Source organism: Topomyia yanbarensis, chromosome 3 (genome assembly GCF_030247195.1).
Source record: "Topomyia yanbarensis strain Yona2022 chromosome 3, ASM3024719v1, whole genome shotgun sequence".
NCBI lineage: Eukaryota > Metazoa > Arthropoda > Insecta > Diptera > Culicidae > Topomyia > Topomyia yanbarensis.
The window spans coordinates 322,237,613-322,259,267 of NC_080672.1; the positions used below are offsets into that span (position 1 = coordinate 322,237,613).

General features: G+C 39.5%; 1 protein-coding gene across 1 annotated transcript in view; it reads right to left on the reverse strand.

Annotated features, from left to right (window-relative positions):
• LOC131688085 (homeobox protein HMX3) overlaps window positions 1-21,058 on the reverse strand; it is a 51,744-nt gene extending 30,686 nt beyond the window's left edge. The window contains exon 1 of the mRNA XM_058972237.1: window positions 21,005-21,058. Within this exon, the coding sequence (XP_058828220.1) occupies window positions 21,005-21,058 (54 nt within the window). The remainder of the gene's footprint in view (window positions 1-21,004) is intronic.
• Window positions 21,059-21,655: the final 597 nt, after the last annotated feature.

Genomic DNA, 21,655 nt, shown 5'->3' on the forward strand with positions numbered 1-21,655 from the left:
GTTTTTTCAAACGCAACACTCTTAAGCAGCACACCCCGTATTGAATTAAATCCAAACCACCCCGCCCACCCACTTTGCAAATCATTCTGTGACACCGTGCTGGTACCCGAAAAATCCGCACACGGCCACCGCTGCCGAAAATGCATAGCGTCTATCGCTTATTGTAGTGCCCAGACACTGCAGCCATGATCTTACCCGTTCGACATAAGAACAAAAACTGATTCAAACGGGTACGCGTCACCTCTTTTTATAAACTAACAGTATATGGTTTAGTCACTTAGGTGCGAGTGTGTGCAAATGCCAACGTTACCGAAAATCGATAGCGCTTATTGCATCGCCCGGAGACGATGTTGCTCGTATGGGATAAGAGCAACAACTGATTTAAACGGACATGCGTCGCTTCTATTTATGACTTTTCGTGTTTGCTTGAGCAACTAAGGTGCCCTCTAATGACGGCTGTGTCTGAGAAATCTGCCTCACGAATGGTATTTTTCCCGTTTTTCGTGAACTTTTTAATTTTACCAATTTGCAAAAGTCTACTTTTATTGGGGACATATTAAATTATTACCAATATTTTAGTTAGGTGTTTCTGAATCGGTTGGTGTATGAATGATTAAAATCCATCTAGTAATATCGGAGTTATAAGCGTGCAAACCTTACATAGTTTCGTTACATGGGAGATAGTTTAGATTTTAGAATGACACCTAGCCCCAGATAGTGGAGTAAGACATTTTTAATGTCAAAACGAAATGTTTTGTTTATTTCAATAAACGTTTGTGTATATTTTTTCCTTTTTTATTTCGACTATGTTACCGACGTCGGTTGTCACGGTAAAGATAGACACGTCTACCTTTATCAGGACACATGCTAGTGAACTCGGGTGATTCGTAGTTATACTGCCTAAGTTCGACCCTCATTAGCAGAAGACAAAGATTAACCCCGTGCGATATTAAGCCTGTTCTAATGACCCTGCCACTTCTAGTTTTCCGATCTGTTTACTTCACATCCTTGCTCTCACTTGAGTACTATGGCTCTAATTTTCATAACTTTCCCTACCCAGTAATCTCTGGCTAATTGAATGTCGTTTGTGTATATTAAGAACGATTTCGTTGGTCGCACGAATTAATTTCGTTAATCTCAGAAAAGGTTTCGTATATTATTTTGACATTGCTCGGAAAAAAACTCAATTTTATTCATACAAAATCAACGAGCACTTTCACGATGGCTCAACTGAATCCTAATTGGATTCTGGATGGACTAACTGGATGCGAAAGAGGTTCAGAAAATCTTCGTGAAACCGGCGCACATGGATACGGTTATTGACTATTTGACCGTCGTGATGATCAACAATTATCTGACGTATAGCAATAAGGACACCATATTCTGCTTCTATTGAAGCTCTTTTGACGTTGACGGTTTGATGAATTGTGCTCGTAAATATTATACAGACTTTTGTATATAGCAGCGAACAATTCGTTTGCCTAATGAAGCCGTTTCATAATAAGCCTACTAAAGCCTAAAAGTTGGATAAAGGAAAAGATTCCTTCTTGAGCTTAAACCGAGCATTGTAACTACAACTGGAATCATACTGACAACTGCACCATTTAGCGAATGTAAATAGTACACTCTAGAGAGAAATTTGGTTAAATTTTATCAATTTTAGTCAAGTATGAAAAAAGTTACGCAGGCTTAAAAGTGTTGCAATAATAAGCGACTCATCCTTTATGTGGCATCGAATTCAGTAGTCCAATGTTTTGCTATAAAAACTGCTCGCCTTTTTGGCAGAGTGTCCATATCGAATAAACGATAACTATTATTACAGATCACTTGGATACACGTAATTGAAGAGCAGAGATAACAAGAAGTGTCCGTGATTGCTAACTTGAGGCACACCGGATAAATTGATGAAATTTTGTGAATCGCGACTTATCGCTTACAATAACGATTGCCTAAAGACCGCCTGATGTCGACAACTTTTCAATAGCAGCTATAATGTCTTCATCAAAGAAACGAATAATATCTAAGTTTATCATGTCGCAGGAAACATCACGAAGTTTTTTTTACCTTTACTGTGGTAGCTGGAACTATTTCGAACGCACTCGAAAAATGCTTTGATTGGACGAGTAGTGATGGGGTTGAATCCCCATACTACCCCACAAGCTACGCAACTGATTCGTTAAAAGCAACACCCTGAAAAGTAGAACCATATATGCTATTTTCCGGAGAACGCACACTTTTTAAATTTTTTGCTAAATACATTTATCATGCTGTAAGTACAGAATAGTCTCGTGTATGTCAGAGTATAAAGCAACAAAGTTTAATGAATGAAATTAACAAAATCGTCGCGATCATCAGCGTCGTTGTACCTACATCATGTACATAAATCCCCAAGATTAACTATAAACATAAATCAATTTAGTTAGTAGTCTGCACATGCAGTGCTACGCCATAGCCTTGCAACGGTACACTGCCAACTGTCACTTATGTGGTTTTGCTACAAATATACTATCGACATAAATAGCGGCAAGATGCACGTACCTACGCCGTTCGCTGTAATAGAATAGAACACGCGTGTTTCTGGTATAGTTCTAAAGCGGACTCTTTTCAATTTTCTTTCCCAAAGATACATGCCGTCGTCACCTTACCTTTTGGATCTCCGATTTCACAAACCACAAGCCGGTCGCCTTTTCCTCGCTTCGGTTTATTTCATTTTCCCAATTTTCTTCTTTCGCTGCTTACGCACAACAACATGCTTGTTATGTTTTGACAGTTATTTGACTCGAACGATGAGCTCAAGATGCGTTAAATGAGTCTTTAATTTCAAATTTATGGTTTCAATGCTCGAAGGATACGTTATGGTGTTGATCAGCGCGGTATAGTAAAATAATTATCCGTAAACGTGGGCTCGGGGTATACGATTTATTAACTTGTTACAAGGAAGGTACGTAATACATACATTAGACGGTTGGGATCAAGTGTTGTTTAAATTATGATTGTCACACGCACGAAGTGCTCATATGTTTGGCTGAGTGTTGACGGTTCGTGTTTTTTGAATGAACATTGACTTCTGCAGGTGGTCTGCGACTAAGAGATGTAAATTTGGTTGCCGGATTTTATAAGATTAATATTTTGCTATTACAGATATGATTTTTGAAAGGGCTAGAAATCGAATCACTATGCAAAAAGTTTCTGAACATTTTTGCAGACACAATGAACAACCTCTTACTATCTTTGTTTCTTTTAAGTTTTTGAGTTCCTTTCGATATAAATTCTCTAAAACCGGTCTATAATTTCAGGTGAATTAGTTAGCGAAATCCACCTCGTAAAGAAACAAAATCACTGTTGTAGAAGGAAAGGTCCACCTTAACTGCTTTATTCTTTCGAAACATACAACCGGAAAATGAATGAGTTCGGGATTTATTTTTAATTCCAAACAAAATTCTAGCGATTTTCCGACTTTTTCTTCTGTGCGGCTTGTTTGTTGCTCATACGGCGCACGGTGCTCGCAGTCGGTCCATACACTGTCACTTGGAGAGCGAGCAATAAATTACCGACGGGAAACATCGCATCACAAAAGCGATAATTGTTGAGTAATTAGAGTATAATTAATTGGCTTGTACGGGGGCAACCCCGAATCGGTAGTATATTTAAAGGGAAATCAGGAAAAGGCGTTTCTGGTGCACCGGTTACAAAGAGTGACGAGAAGAAATACCTACACCGGAAAAGGGTACACTACAATGTGATCAATTCAGCAATGCCGCTTCTGAAATGGAGATGAAAATCGTTTCGTCTGCCGTTTGATTTCCCGAAGCAGCAGTCAGTTGAATATACAACGTCACGACAGCTGAATGTTTTATTGCTTCCTTCCTAAATTTCGGGAGCTGAACATATTTTCCACATTCCTAACTAATGAAAATATTTGTATCCTAGGTTGCCTGTACTGGCGCCACAAATGTCCTGGAATCAATAATTGAACTAATCTGTCATGAACTGTCTAAAAATTCCCGGTAGCCCGTCGGAAAGAAATATGCTCTTTTTGTGAACAAGCGGAAAAAGCTTAGTGCTGAACGAAAATAACATGGTGAGAGTTTAATTTTTGTACCATATGCAACACAAATAGGCTTTGCTTTTGCCGCTATTATCCATGCGTGGATTTTATTACTGCTATCCTACACGAGAGCATTATGCAGACAGCGTGGAATGTGTGGAACGATGTCTCAAGGAATATTTCCATGTTTTAGGTGGCGCCTTCATTTTTCTTATCAATTAGAGACATCATCCGATTTTTGTGTAACAATTTTTCATGGAAATAATACCTATACCAAAATATGGTCTTCTTATTGTAAATTTGTTTTCAATTTTTTCACTAATTGTCAATCTTTGTAAACGATAAAATACAGTTTCTTCCTTATCTTTTTTAAATCAACGCTTTCAGAACTTCACCGGGAGGTATATGCCAACTCGGATGCACAAATTACTCTTGAATTGGTCACTAAATAAGGAGCAAATAACGAATCGTCTCAAATGCAGCTTTTGGATGTTTTGCTGCCGACATTTTTAACCGCTTTACGCGTCCTTAAATGGCTCCAAATCGGCCCCGAACGCACCATTTAGTTGCCCAAACGAAAATTATAAATAATAATTATTTTCGGATTCACTATGTACCTAAGTGAAGTAACCACCATACTAGGCAATCAACGCCAAACTATAGGAAGACTCACCAGTGTAATTGTTATTGAACACTAATATTTACAAACTAGACACCCAGATGGTGATGGTAGGTACTAACGAGATGAATTCAAAACACAAAAAATCAAACTTAATTTATAATCTGATGTTCGTTAAAACTTTAGGTCAGCGATCTCGTTCTATTATATTTACACTCAAATGAAGTACACTAAACAAACAACATGCAATCGAGAAAACGCGAATTGTCCAAAAAATAATGTTAAGCTTAAATCAAACATGAACCGCCATGTTAGAGAAACGCGAAAAATAAATAAGTCCATTTTAGCCACTAGAATATTTGCTAAGTATTGAAATCGCCGATTATAAAAACGAAAAAAACCCAAACCCGTTCAGAACTCTAGAATTTTGAAAATCTAAACTTCGAACCCAAGCCGGAATCAGGTATCTGAATATATTGGCTCGGTTGGCACTTGCCCCACATTATTCGGAGTTTTGTGCCTTGCCATGTCGTCTCATCACTTTCCTGATGGGAAGCAAAAGCGAGAATAGAAGGTAGGAAGATGGAAAATAACTACACTAAACGATCACACTAGAAGACAGTAAACAGCCTGTATTCTTTACTCTCGAAGAAATAATGAACACTAAGGATAAAGCCTATAGCTCTATACCACATTGGGCTAGGAACAATAGCGTATCCTTGAGATTTCATGTAAGTATGGGGTATCAAAAATCCGGATACAGGGCAGTTACATATCAAATAATATGAGGTTCCGTAATCGGATTCACAAAAATTACACGAACAATACTCAGCACACTGAATAGTAACCATGTGATAATTGAGTTTGCAATGTCCAGTCAGTGCCTTGAGTAGAATACTGCATGATAAAAATCGTTGATTTTTTCGAAAATGCATAAATTTCAAATTTCATTTTAAAGTGGAAAATGCATTTCCCATTTTAAAAGTGCACTTTGTAATTTCATACTTTTACTTAATTGACATATTATTAAAGAAGATGATCTGTTAGTCTAATTTTGTTTCTGAACTTTCAATAATTTATCAAAGTTAAATTATTGAAAGTTCAGGAACAAAATTAGACTAACAGATCATCTTCTTTAATAATATGCCAATTAAGTAAAAGTATGAAATTACAAAGTGCACTTTTAAAGCGGAAAAAATGTTTGAAAACTTTCCTAACAAGCAAGATTACATAATTCCGTAAGCATTAACTTTGCCGTTTTAACAACCTCAAAGAAGCTTTTCAACATTAGAAACCCCATCTTTTGTTGTAATAATTTTGGTGATTGAATCTTCTAGAAGTAATTATGGTGAATTAATTCTTTAGAGATGGTGTCTTCAGCGAAGTTGTTTATAATGTCATTTAAAACAACTTTGTTGAAAATATGAAGGCTATATATCAGAGCCTAATAAAATTGACATCCCTGCGTGAATTTGAAAGAGAAACGAAATACAATTGAAGTCCGCCGCGATGAATGAAATGTTTGGTTCGTATCGCTCATCATACCGACACAGCACATTCAGGTTCGAGTATGTTCGGTTTCAGAAGCAAACTGAATGGTGTTCTATGCTAGCTGTGAGAGGGATTATTGAGCAAAAGTGCACCAGATATAGATTACGCAGTTCACTTATGCTTGAAAATGCCAACTTCTACCTTCAAACTATCCACAAAATAACAAATGAATACAGTTGGAAAGTTAATGAATGAGGGAGGCGGTGAATCTAAAGGGCGAACATGAAATTATTGCGACACATTCAACAGGGCATAACTTTTTTACCATTGGGTAAAAATCAACCAAATTTTGCACACTTGCACTATTGTTTACATGCTGTCAAACTCGAAGTCGTGTTTTTCTATTCAACGAAAATGGAGGTGAACCAACGCGAGTCGAGAGAACAAATTCTTTCTAAACACCTGGAATTTCCTGACCTGTCGCACCGGCAGTTGGGAAAAATGTTGAACATTCACCATTCAACCGTCTCCAGAGTGTTGAAGCGGTTCCAGGAGCGGTTGACGTTGGACCACGGCAAAGGAGCTGGATGAAAACCGGGACCGGAGAACAAAAAGACAGAGGGAAAGGTGAAGCGGATGATTAAAGCAAATCCCAACGTCTCAAGCCGTGATTTGGCTAAAAAGATCGGCATGTCGCAGAGCTACGTCCAGAATGCAAAGAAGAGAGCTGGACTACATACATACAAGGTACAGAACTTCCCAAACCGCGATGAGCGGCAACAATCGACGGCTAAAACTCGGGCACGGAAGCTCTACGAGAAGATGCTGACAAAATATGGCTGCTGTGTGATGGACGACGAAACGTATGTAAAAGCCGATTTTAAGCAAATTCCGGGGTTGGAGTTTTTCACCGGCAAGAGCAAGTTCTATGTGGACGACAAATTTAAGAAGAAGAAAATGTCGAAGTTCGCCTCCAAATATCTCATTTGGCAGGCAATCTGCTCTTGCGGACTGAGGAGTGAACCTTTCGTGACAAAGGGCACAGTAAATGGCGAGATCTACAAATCTGAGTGCCTCGAGAAGCGCCTTTTGCCGTTTTTGCAGCAGCACGACGAAGCTCCGCTATTTTGGCCAGATTTGGCATCATGCCACTATTCTAAAAGTGTCCTGGAGTGGTATGAGGCCAATTCTGTCCATTTTGTGCCAAAGGACATGAATCCGCCAAACTGTCCGGAGCTGCGCCCGGTGGAGCATTACTGGGCAATGATGAAGCGGGAACTTCGGAAGAGCAAGAAGACAGTCAAAGACGAGAAGGACATGTTAAGAAAATGGAAAAAAAACTGAAAAACTCAAGGCTCCATCGATTAACTTTTCTTTTGATTTTTGAAGTAAATATATGTATAAAACTACCCTAAAATTTTGGTTTGAGTTTAAACATAAGAAAATTGGCATGACATTTTCGGTGTCGCAATAATTTCGTGTTCGCCCTTTGAATGTTGTTTTAAGGTAAATACAAGCAGAAATAGGTCACTGATTTTGAAATTTCGCAGCTCTGCTACATATAGCATATCGAGATATAAAACGGTATTTAAGAAAGGGGACAGGCATAGTGTTGTTGGTAAATTGATTGCCTTGTATACAGCTTACCTGGGTTTGATTCCCAACCCCGCACATAGGGTTAGAGATTTTTCCAAAAGAGAGTTATCTAACTCGAAAAGAGGTGAATGATCCTAAGGTTAAAACCTCTATAATCGAAATATAAAAAAAAAGATATTTAAGAAATTTTCAAAAAGCCAGTTCTTTTCAATATTTTTTTAATGGTAAACTTCAGAGACTACCTTGAATAGAATTTGAATTATATTGTTCATATACTGCAGATGAAATTTATCAATTACAGTAATATCAGATTAACTTGTTTTAAAAGTTTGCATTCATGTCTTCAACAAGATTAATTATGAAATGTTTTCAACAACAAAGTTTTTTTCTCATTTTGATTCTAGAAGATTTTAACTTAGGGTCTTTCGGGCTTTTTTCAGGTCAGATGAGGTGCGTACAAGCTAATCGACGATATGCCCACTTCATTCAATAAATTTGAAATAGCATTTTCGAAAACTTTACTGAAGACATTAAATCTCGAATTAAATTTGTTTGGGGAGTAATTTTTTTATGATTACTTCCAAGAGGATCGACTATCAAAATTATTTTATTAGATGAGGTGCTGATTTACGTTGTAATATTCTTCAAAGATACTAAACATCCAAAGTTGACAGTTTCGAAATAATGTGATCGTGACCGTAAAAAATATTTTCGAACATTAATTTTACTTTTCTTTACTATTGAAACTCACAACTCCAGAGCGTATCCTCGTATACAAAAATTTATTAGACCATTCAATTCAACACTAAAATATACGCCATTCATATGCACTAACTTGAAATATTTTGAAATTTTTATTATTTCCAATCCTGCTTAGAGGTTATTTATATTGATAATACAAGGAAAAATACAATTCCCATAAAATCCCATCCTGTATACTGTAGACAAATGAAAAACGTCATTTTTCATCACTTTCATTGCTTTTTTAGAAATATTATTGTCGTTGTTAATCACACTTAGTGTTTGTCTTAACTCCTCCCCCTGGATCCGCCAACATGCGAATAATCAACTGGTCGGTGTTAAATCAGAACGGATTAAGTCGCAACATCGAAATGAGATAATGATAACACTGGATAAAAATTTTCTTCAGCAACATTCGACTTTTACCAGTTTTGAAATAGGTTACAATAAGCAAGAATTATGCACAAATTCATTTAAAATTATAACGTAAACGTTTCAAACTTTAAACTCTTTTTTTCTAGATTTCTGGATATTTTTTAACTATACAATTCGCTTCATTGCATCGTAAACCGCTGCTAATTTACATGAGTCGGTGGGCGGTAACCACGCCCCCAGTCGGCCTATTTTCTTTGTGTTGTTTGCTCTGCCTTGATGGAAATATGTTTCACTTTCACACTTCTTTTCTTAACGGTCGACTCGTCCCTACAGGCATGTTACTCCCGATCAATCGCATCATTTTCTACCGTTGAAGCGCACACATCTGGTTTGTCTGTTTCGAAAATTTAAGTTTTGCTCAACTGGCAATGAGAACGATAAATCCATCTCAAATTATTTAGTTGGCGTCGGGCAGCAATTAAGCATACCGCGCTGCTCTGCCGTACGTTGATCCTATAGCATTGCAGCGAGGCTCACAGAGCTGATAGATTTTAAATCCTTTTTTCACGCGTGTGCACATAATGTGACAATATTTTGTTAATTTGACGCCTTTTTATAACTACTTGGTTAGATTTTAATAAGCGGTTGTAGTTTTAGTTTGTAGAACTACAACCGTCGGTAAATATGTGAAGGCAATCTTTGTAATTTATTGGAGGAGCGGCATCTGCATGAAGGCATAGAAGCGTGACTTGACGGAATTTTTGTTATATGATATACATGCTTTCATAATATGGTTTTGAGGCTGTTGTAAACCTATTCAAAATAATTACTGCCCTTGATTAATGGTTACCTTTTTTATATGATCATGTTTTAAATTACGCGAAATGTTACTTGTTTGATATTGTTAGTATTATATTCGGTTATTTGAAAACTAATGGGAATGAAGAATAAGGTTGCCTTCTGTCTGCCAGCATTCAGATAATTTCAAACAATCCGAGTCCAATAATATGCTTGGAAGTAAGATTACATTATCATTACATCTGCTCTAAAATATACTTCCGTTTTCAGTTTCATATCTTTCGCATTAGAACCAGTACTACGATTCCAATGAAATTTAATAGCAGTCAATAGAGATGCTGTAGCTTTCATTTGAAATTATGTATGACAAAATCTAGTCCGACATTTCTGAGAAATAATTGAGAATTCATTTTAAGAACTTTCCCGAAACTTCCGGTTTTTGTCAAAGGTGTCCAATGTAGTCAATCAGACTTTGATTGGCTATCAGTGAGCTGAAACTCTAAATCCAAGCAATTTGGAACACAATTTATAAAGTTTTGCATCTTTTAGATAGCATGCTGATACCTATTTATATGGAAGTTTCATACGTGACCGCACTCTTCAACCCGTAGCTCCGGAAGTCGGCATTAAAGGAAATGCAATAGCAGCCTTTGGGAACGTTGTACCTTTCATTGAGACTAAGTTTCATGAAATCGGATCGGTCATCTCCAAATAACCGATGTGCATTTGTTGGTCCCATACTTATACACACAGGGGGTAGCAGAAATAGGAAGGACAGGAGTTTAGGGGCTTAACGACCCCCGCCCCCACTCGGACTTACTGCGAGTTGGGGAGTCTTGCTAGGATATGGTGGGGCTTGGATTGGGCTCTGTTAAACCTCCAAAAAGCCATAACTCAGAAAGAAGCACCGTCGAAGTGGAATCAGAATATATTGGCTCAAATGGCACGTTCCCCGTACATAGTCGGGGATTTGTGCCTCACCGTCGAAGTGAGTCTGTGCCGCTTCTGCTAAGATCCTGAGAATGCAGTAATCTAAGATCGTTGCTATAAAAGGACCCTAGCCCAACCGGAGTGGCACATCAGGATCGACGCCAGTAACATCCTGATTGTGGCATACCCAAGTAGAATTTCTAGTTTTATCGCACACTACAAGTGCATTTTAAGTTTTAAGAAGGGCTTAAAGAGTGCCACAAAACCTTAATTGTTTATCAATTTATTTATAACTAATATGGTCCTAATGATAATTTCTTAATCTATTTAAAAAGTCAAATTGTAATCTGCTACGTGGAATGTGAAGATCAAACTCGGATGACACTTTGTTGAAGGTCCGCTGCAAACCAATGATGGCACCTTTAACTCCATAGTTAGTCCAGCGAAGAGGTAATCGGAGGAATAAATTATTGCGAAGGGCGCGAGGGCGAACGTTCATATTTATCGCATTGAGAAGCTCGGGGCAGTTAATTCGATCTTGCAAAATATCCGAAATCGTCATAGCACGGAATAAATCCCGCCGCACTTGCAATGTATCGAGTCCAATAAGCAAACCCCGGCTTTCGTAACTTGGCAGTTGGTGAGGGTTGCTCCAAGGCAATCGACGAAGGGCAAAGCGAACAAATCTGCGCTGTACTGTCTCAATTCAATGGACACCGTTGAGATAATGAGGGTTCCACACAACTGAACAACATTCCAGAGTTGATCGAACGAGTGAGCAGTAGAAAGATTTCAAGCAGTAAATATCTGAAAAATGCTTAGATATTCTCATTATGAACCCTAAACAGCGTTTGCGACAATATATCTGATATGCTGTTTAAACGTCAGTTGTTCATCGAGAAAAACTCCGAGATCTTTGACACAATTCGCTCAGTCAATCGTGGAATCAGCTAGACAGTAATCGAATCGAATTGGCGTTTTTTCTTCGAGAACGTAATGATCGTACATTTCTTGGGGTTTAGGGTCATTCGGTTGATCTCGCACCATTCCGCAAAGGTCACCAGTTGGCGCTGAAGGAAAGCATTGCATCATCAGTATTTCGGATTTTATGGTATAACTTGAGGTCGTCGGCGAAAGACAACCGTGGACCTTCTAAACAAAAGTTGACGTCGTTGAAATACAGAAGAAAAATCAATGGACCGAGATGGTTGCCTTGCGGAATACCAGATGAAGCGAAGAACTTTTCGGATACACAATCACCTATTTTGACTGCTAGACGACGATTGCTGAGATATGATTGCATCCAACGGAGAATATTAGTGCCAAAGCCAACTTTGCCACTGCAATAGCGTGATTATTCTTGTCAAAAGCAGCTTAATGTTCCGTGTAGATAACGTCAGTTTGAAGGCCATCCGACATGGCATCTGTCACATATGTTGTGAACGACAGAAGATTCGTAGACGTTGAACGTTTCGGCATAAATCCATGCTGAGTCTCGGAGATATACTGTTTGCAGTGGCTGGAGATGGGTTCCAACACAGCCATTTCAAACAGCTTAGGAACTGTGCTTAGCGTTGTAATACTTTTTATCACCTTTTGTGGGAGCTGGAAACATGAAGGAGGGTTTTCAGAGTTCGGGAAATACTCCGGTTGTTAGCGACAATTGAAACAGATGACAAAGAGGTTCAATTAGACAGGCAGAGCATTTTTTTAGAATAATAGTTGTGCCTGCCGAGATTGAAGCCTGCATTTTGCCAATCGCCAGTTGTACCATATTATTGTCGATATTGATAGAGTTCAAAAACTGGTATGATTGAGGTACATTGAGAGTTGTGCGTGAAACCTGGGTCGGTGTCAGTTTCTCGTTGGAGAAAACACTCGCGAACTTTTCAGAGAATAGTTGGCAAATCTCCTGTAAACTATAGCTCATACGTCCTCCATAGTTCATCGTTGAAGGCAACCCGATTTCCTTTCGTTGCTCGTTTACATGCTTCCAGAATGTTTTAGGTTCGGACTTCAACTTACGTTGCACGTTTCGCTAGTAATCGGCATGACAGCGTTTCGAAGTCTTTTTATAGACTTGGTTAACATGAACGTAGTGTTGTCGCAGCATGTAGCCCCCAAACTTGGAGTACTTCTTCAGAGCGGCTCTTTTAGTCGCCTTTAATCGTCTCAGCTCAGCAGTGTGCCACGCTGGTTGCATAGATTGAAGGCCACTTCTTTTGGTACATAGCGATCGATAGCATAACTCATAACATTGGAGAAGGTCTGCACTGCAACGTTGACATCATCATAGTCGAGAATTTCAATCCAGTGGATATTCAATAATGCTATTATAGTCGGCTTTTCTGAAGTTATAGCTGACGGTGTTAGAAGCATTGCAGTCATGATTCACTCGAATAGCTTCAAGCACTATATGCAGGGGAGGGTGGTGTCTAACAATAATTACCAGGGGGAACGGTGCTGCGGTAACTTTTGGTGCGTAGTCAGATTTGCTCGAAAAACAGAGATAAAGGATTCTGTTGTTCTCGTTCAACACATTATTCGTTTGGCACAGCAGATTTAGATTGTAGCAGTCAAGCATACTGGTGATACCAGCATGAAAAGATGACAGTTCGGGATCAGCGAACATTAATCCGTCAGAAGCAGAGCGCCATTTTAATCCGGAGAAATTGAAATCACCAACAATCAGGATCTAATCAACCGGACTTGCTTGAGTGGAAATCCGTTCCAGTGACTCAGTATGTGAATCAATCAATGTCAAATCGTGAGTGCGGTCCGGTGGAAGATAAACCACGCAAAGAAAAAGTGCGTAGCCAGCCAGTTTGATTCGCACCCACACCTGCTCGATACAGACCCCCAAAGTATCCTCAATCAGTTGCGCTTTTAATCGACAATGGATAGCCACAAGTACCTCGGTGCGCTGGTAGCCTTGAGACTGTTGCGTGAGCTGCGATCAGTACGGAAAACATCGTAGTTGGCACCAAATGCTTGCACTGACAGAGTGCTATCGCTAAGCCACGTCTCTGTGAGGGCGATTATGTCGAAGCATTCATCCGAACTTGCTACCAAATAATCGTCGATCCTGAATTCATACCGCCAGCATTCTAGTAATATATTTGTAGGTTTGAATGCCGCGATTGACTGGAAGCGAGGAGCTTATCAATGCTTGCATTAACAAAATCAGGTTCGTACTTGCCGCTGGTATCGATTTGGAAGACCCCTTCGTCACTCCTGCACACAGGACCGAGACGACTGGTGAACGCTGGCTGCAATGGCTCGACTGTGGCAGGGGGATCAAGGGATTCCATAGTGCTAGCTGCAGTGCGTCCCAAGGTGCGATGAGTCATACCAGCATAGCATAGAGTGCTTAGTCCTTCTGTGATCGTTGTGGAGCCGAATGTGCTATGAAGAGACGTGCTCGTTACGATGGGATCAAAATTTTGTTTTTGACATTGAAGATTCACAGCGGCGGTAGAGTTGTGTTCATGAGCAGACCTTCATGGCTTTACCTGACACAGAAAAAGTCGCCGATTCGTCAGGTAGACCGAGATCGCTCGCCGGGGTACAAGAAGTTGGACAGACGAGTTTATTCGGGATAGCTTGGCGCTCCTGTCCACCACCAGATGGATTCTTCTCCGCAGTAATCCTGATGATTGGTCGTCGAATTTTTGAATTGGTGACAAATTCCTGCCAAGTGTCTTTGGACAGAGCCTTATCCCTGTATGATTTGCTAACGCCAACTTTGAAAGTAATGAAGCTCAGAGATGAGAGATCCTTGTCCTTAGGAACTAGACGGTTGCAGATTTCACAAGGGTAGAAACTTCATCATCCGTCTTGCTGGGATCGAATGCTGACAACCCATAACAGCTTCTCGGGTGGTGAAATTGTTTTTATTGTTTCAAACGCAGCTTTGGATCCACGAATATTAGGAATTTTTGTTTTGAGCGAATCATCTTCGCGTTTGCGCTTAGACGTGTTAGAATTAGGATCATATTCAGCAATTCGTGGCCATGGCGAACGCCAAAGGACACGGCACGAATTGGACAGCGACTTTGGGCTGACAGGCGTGCTGGTCTACTCCCTGAGTAAGGAAGGATGACACCGATTTGAAATGGCGAGAGGGGCTAACAGCACGGCTCCCTTCGTCCTAACAAAACCCTGACAGGTCTCCGGGCATGTTCAAAACTCTTCCCCATTTAGTTGGTGGTACTAGATTCGGTAGGACCATGCCTGGTTTACGCCGATCCGGCATTAAACACTACTCCTCATAAAGGGTAGTGTCAACCCTAGTATGATCTCCCTGCTTCATAAATAATCATGGGATCACAAGAGACGACTATGTACAACGAGTGGAGATAGCGGCCCGCAGTTGGGATCCAATGCAATGAAGAAAAAGAAAGAAACTCACACATACGGAGCGGACGCGGATAATTCGTTCGCCAGAGGTGGTTGGTGAGATCATCACCACCACCAGCACCTGAAGTTATTCAGCATGAAGAAGAGGAAGGGAATCAGTAGCAACAGCAGGAGCAGCCAAAACAGCCAGAGCAGTGCGGGATGAGTTACGCCAGACGCCAAAAGTAGTGGCAGCAAAAAATTTGGTGGAGCAACTCCAAAAGTTTATGGACACGAGAAACAATGTCCATAAAGAGATTAAGGTGATGGTTCTCGGAATCCGAAAGCCGTTAGTGTCTGCCATGAAGGGGTATGACACTGCAATGCAGAGGGTTGATGTAGCTGTGTGAGTGAGCATAGGCGTCGGTTAAGGCTACTATCTGCCTAGTGCTTGCTTTGCACTCCAGCGGAAACTACCATCAGACAGGTGGCTTCAAATGCCTTGCCGACAAGAAGGCGACTGCAGGCCAAAGGTAATGGAGATAACCTAGATAAATCTGGATCACAGTGACACCGCACAGCAACTGTTATGGCAGTCTACGAGAGAAACTATCCCTAGTAGTAGTAACAATTTTATGAAAGGTTTATAGCCTCTCATAAAACTTAGATTGCACTTGTAGCGTGCTATAAAACTTCAATTGTTACTTGGGATGTGCGATGTCGCTTTGATCGCAGAGCCGTATCAATTCCACCCTGATAACGGTAACTGGGTGGCGGATAGATTGGGAACGGTGATACAAGTTATGAGCTGATTTCCCATTCAAGAAGTGGTAGAACGCTCAAAAATAACCGTGTTTTCGTATGTAGCTGTTACGCCCAAGGTCGACAATGGAGAAGTTCAGCCTAATGCTAGATCAGTTAACCGAGCAGTTGATCGGTCGGAAGCCGGTAGTCATTAGTGGTTATTTCAACGCCTGGGCTGTGGAATGGGGCAGTAGAGTAACCAACACAAGAGGGCGTATCTTGTAGGAAGCTCTGGCGAAGATGGACGTGCGGTTGTGCAAAGAAGGTTCTGTTAGAAAATTTCGGAGAGACGAAAGTGAGTCTATCATCGACGTCGAGAGTATGCGAAACGTATACGCATAGTGACCAATTCGCTACCGTATCGGTCAACGGAACCCTGCTGCAGTACGTAGAACGATGACCGGCGTGCAAAAGTGAAAGCCGAAAACCTTCAACAAAAACATCTTCGTTGAGGCACTTCGACCGAACGGCGGGACTTAACAAGAAGGATTGTGGAGGTTTGCGGCGCCACGAAAACTGGAACCAGCTTACTGGTGGAACGATACACCTAGTACGCTACGCGCTGCTTGTCTCAGAGCCAGACGGAGGACTCAGAGAGCAATATCGGAACCAGATAGAGAAGAGCGCAAGGCAGCGTATCGGGAAGCTAGGGCCGCTTTAAAACGGGAGATCAGACTTAGAAAGTCAGTTTGCCACAAGGAGCTGTTCCGAGAAGTAGACGCCAATCCCTGGGGCGACGCGTTCCGAGTCGTGATGGCGAAAATGAAGGGCTCGACGACGGAAAATCAAACTATTCATATGAAAACTATTTCTATTAACGCACTGTGAAGGCTTTGAGATGCTATACAAAATTGGGGTTTGTGATTAGTCATTTCTGTTTCTTTTTGACCAGTTCTATTGCGCTGAGGGTACATCTTAGGAGGTTTGGTAGGTCAGTGGAAAATAGTTGGAATAGATTCCAGATAAAACCTATCTGCCTTGGAAGTACAAATTTTTTGTGACACAAATATGTCATATGATCTGGATTGGATGGAAGTCGTTAATTAAATTTGTCCTTGAAGATTTTAGTCTCAAGACTGCTTCCATCAAAACATAAAAAGTTTTCACAGACAATTCAAGCGCATTAATGCAGTAATGATTAATTTTTTTTTCTGATGCAAAATTTATCATGTAACTTTTCTTAATAGTGCTGTATATATTATAAAATTAACCACAGTATGATTGACCATTATAACCGACTTCCAATGTTTGCAGATCGAGATATTACCAACGGAACTCGTTTTGATGAACATAACGCCTTGCCAAAAGAATAAAATATATCGAGAAATATTGGGGAATAATAAAACATAAATTCCTGGGATTCGATAATGCGAAGATAATGTAAATATACCAGGATTTTCGGGAAATACATCCACGAGTTGGAAGCTCCGGACCCCGTTGGGTTTTTAACGCGAGTGTGCAATTTTTTTACGTTTCTCACGTACCATCTTCGATAATGTATAAACGTGTTAATGAATTCTTATGGAATTGAAACCACTGAATAAACAATTTATTAAACCGTTTTCGTTCTAAATGAAGTAAACTCGATGATGTTTATTTCGATACTAATCTGCAATGACGTGTTGCGTAATCAGGAAAACCTATTTTAAATTCACATAAGGGGCCGTGCACTAATTACGTAAGGCTTTTTTAGAACTTTTCAACCTCCCCCTCCCCCCCAGAGAAGAGTTCGTAAGATTTTGGTGAACTCCCCCTCCCCCCTACATAAGATCTTATCATGATTTTCGGAATTAAAAAATCATAGTTAATTAATTAAATAATAAGATAGCAAAAACGATACTAATAAAATTACTACAAGATGCATAACCTTTCTATAGGAGAAAGGCAAAAATGTGAATTTGCTGTGTGGCTAAACTCTTCAACCCATAAATCCGGAACCGGAAGTCGGAATTAAATGAAATTCAATAACAGCCTATGAGAGGGTTGTATCTTTCATTTAAGACTAAGTTTTAACAAATTGGTTCGGCCATCTCCGAGCGATCGATGTGAAATTTTTGACAAAATTTAACTGTAATCTTCGGCAGTAATTGTTTTTGCATCCTTATTTTTCACAGTAGAAATTTTAGAATAACTGTTGGGAAATATTCAGAAACTCTAATTTGGTCCACATAGTCTGCTTCGCTATAATCCACTTCGTTTGAATCTATTTCCTTGTGATGTAAAACCTCTTCTGACGTGAATTTATTTTGAGTTCCAACTGTGACGCTTATCGTACGTGTAGCTCCGACATGGCCATCTTTGAATTTTCTTGAAGTCAGTTCACACTCTGAAAATATGCGGTCTACAAAATCTTTGACAATCGCATGATAGAACATTTTCCGGATACCTAGCGGAAGCGGAAATTTAACAAAATTCCATAACTAATCTAGCAATTATATCCTGCCGTAGAACACTTCAATTCGAGGTCCGCCCTTCCTTGACTATTATGTTCAATATGTGCTTGTTTTGTGTGATCTACATCATGTTCATGGCAGAAATAAGAAGTACATAGTACCCTTTGCTAATGAAAAAAATATTTTTCTTATAGATTTCATTTTTCATACTTGTTTTTTGATATTACGTAAGAAAGGACGAACCCTCCCTCCCCCTTAGATAAGAATTTGTAAGATTTTTTGACACTCCCCCTCCCCCCATATTCCCTTACGCAATTAGTGTATGGCCCCTAACTATCTTGGTAATTCTGCCACATATTAAAAAAGTGTTATTGAGAGTTGGGATTAGTTACTGGACCTGGACCGATTCTTCTTGGTGATACTCTAGTGTAAATAAATGCTAAAGACATGTATTTACCAACTCTGCAATAATTTCAGGCGCCACTAAGAATGCTGAGTAAGCAAAATATGCTGTAACATTTCCATGCATCGTATCCTCCAGAGTGCCTTATATTATAACGCTTGAATGCTGACTAAAGCAAACACATGCTGCACGTAGTGATCGTGATGCAAGGATATCCTCGTCTGATGCTCCACTAATGAAAAGAAACACGCGTTTACCTCTTTTATTTTCGTACCCTTCCACAATCCCAACAGAACGTGTATAGAAGCGTTGATCCGTTCAGCATTCTCGGAAATTGTTACCCAAAACGACGAAAAGATACGCAACTCCTCCAATGCGACGAAAAATCATATTAATTAAAATATTTTTCATGTTTTTTTCTCGAATGAGTGAGAGTAAAAAATCAGATGCTCGCTTTCCTCCGTTGGGGCCCGTTTTCTTGCTATAACAGTATGGGTGTAATTATGAAAATATTTTAACGATACTCGAGTATGATAAAGTGGGTGACAATTTATGTGGTTTAGAGAAATTTATATCGCACAATAAATCAACAGCTGAAACGGCTTCATTATGTTGCAATTAACGCTATTAAAAAATTTAGAATGAGCTCTGAATATAATCTCAGCTAGCAGTAGCTGCAATCGGCAAAAGCTCACCTAAAGCTCGCTTTATTGAAATATGAATATATAATTGTACCTATTCTTTGTGATAGGTCCCATTAAAATGCAATCTTAGTATTTGTATTCGGCTGAAACTTGCACATTTTCTGTGACACAGGACACAAACGTTACACGGTGCTACAGTGATCTTGTACTTTTCAAGTGAACTGGTATAGGTTGTAGATCTCGTCAAATGCAACACAAGACAATGTTTGAAAAATGTTGTACACCCTCAAAATCTTGATTTATGGCAAATAAACTATTTTTCGGGACATTGAAAAAAATTCTACGCGTTCATTTTTCAACCGATTTTAAATTTTTTGAGTGTTCTGGAAAGAAGATATGACTTTCCAACGGTATGCTTCTTTTGTCAAAGATACTTTGCGGTTTTGTGTCAACAATATGAAAGCAATCAAAATTTTGCGATTTTTTCACGAAAATTATGAAAATTACTCAACATTCTTCTGTAGAAAGGGTCCTTCTTTCGTTTGATAAAATTTCAGAAAGAGCATACAATTTCGCATTCAATGACCTATTTATCATCAAAATCGGTTGAAAAATGGCAGAGTTATTAATTTTGTTTCCAAATTAGAAACTTGCTCGCATGTACTCTTAAGGGATTGGTGAGGTGTGGCCCCGCACTATAAGATGCTATCATTATATGTTCAGTTATTTTTTCCAATTTCAAGCTCACTTTTGAATGTATGTAATCGAGCAAAAATGTCCATTTTTAGAAAATATTTTATGAGTTCATGCAAGCGAGTTTCTAATTTGGATTTTTTTAACTCTGCCATTTTTCAACCGATTTTGATCATAAATAGGACGTTCGATGCGGAATTAAATGTTCTTCCTAAATTTCAATTTATACAAAGTCGCTTCCAAATAAAAATTTAGAGCAACTTTCACAATTTTGTTGAAAAAATCGCAAAATAATGGATATTTTCATATTGTTGTCCCAAAACCGCATAGTACTTTTAACAAAGGTACATTACATCGTCGATGTTGTGCTATCTTATGACTAGCGCCATTTAGAACTTTTCGAGATAAACGATTTTGAAGGTTCTAGATTGAATATCTTAAAATTTATAAATGTTAGAAGCTTGTCGGAGAAGGCATACGATGCTTCTATCTTTTCTGAAGTAAACTCTCGATTTGTGCAAAGATCGATTGACTATATGTACACTTTTTGCATAAAATGTAAACCAAAGTTGCTCGAATACGTGTCATAAGTGTGTATTGATGATAAAATATGTATGCCGTGTCACAAATGTACACAGAAAACTTCATATAAATATGAATCAAACTGTTTCGTAAAATTATGCGTTATAGTTCACTATGTCCAATATTATACTTTTCCATGCATTAGCAGCAATATCAGGTTACAAAATGTGTAAGTAGGGGTTAGTCCACTACTCGGGTTCTTATTTGCCCGGTGTACCCTTCTTTTCAGGGCGGCCTAGGTGCTCCTACCGGAATTTCGGATTTTCGTAACACCACAAAAAAGTAAACAAATATAAACTAATAGATCAATCGACTTTTATTCCACCAAATCTCCTCTTTGCTGCACTCTATCGATGAAGCTGATCAGCTGCTTCTGACGATGGCGGGCGGTTTCTTCCGACCAGCTGGGAACACAACGGCCTTGTTCTCCTTGGTCGTTTCTATCAGCTGCTCCGGCTGCGGTCCTTGGCAATTAGCTAGGGAGGTGAGCTTTGCTCTTTTGTTAGAACCTCCCTAGCGACAGGGCGACTGATCGCCGGGTCCACTCACTCCCCGTGAATGTTCCAGGTAGATACCGCAGTAAACTACCTCAGATGGATCCATTGTCATACCTGCTTCGCCCTCCTTTGCGATTAACTTTGGAGGAGAGCTATGCTCGTTCGGCTGATCCTCCACAGTGAGGGCGGTGTGGTATCACTGGGTCCTTTGTGTTTAGCCGGGGAAGCCCACTCTGGGTATCGTAATCTCCTTCCCAATCTGGAATAACCAGCAAGAAATTGAATTGGGCACGTGTAGTGCAAACTATTGCTCGTTCCAAATCCAAATCTTTGAAAGGCTATAGCCGCTCAGGCACCACCAGCATACGACAAAGTATTTCCCAACCGCCAGAAACTGTTCCTCTAGCTTTCGATTTTCAGTAGATTAAATGCTAATAAAATATTTTTACTGTGATCCATGTACGCACCACATTGAATGCTCCTTCATTTAAATTTGTTTCCGAAAGACCAACAATAAACGCCTAATTTCTATGCAAGCAGGCATTTTCTATTGACATTAGTTCCAACATTTCTGAAATAAATTATAGCAAAATCAAGCTTTTCGTTTGCACGATCGTACACTGAAACTTGTCTCAAATACTGCTCTAAAAGCTTATGCCTACGTAACTGGTTTTTCTCTTCCATTTCTACCGCCATATAAGAT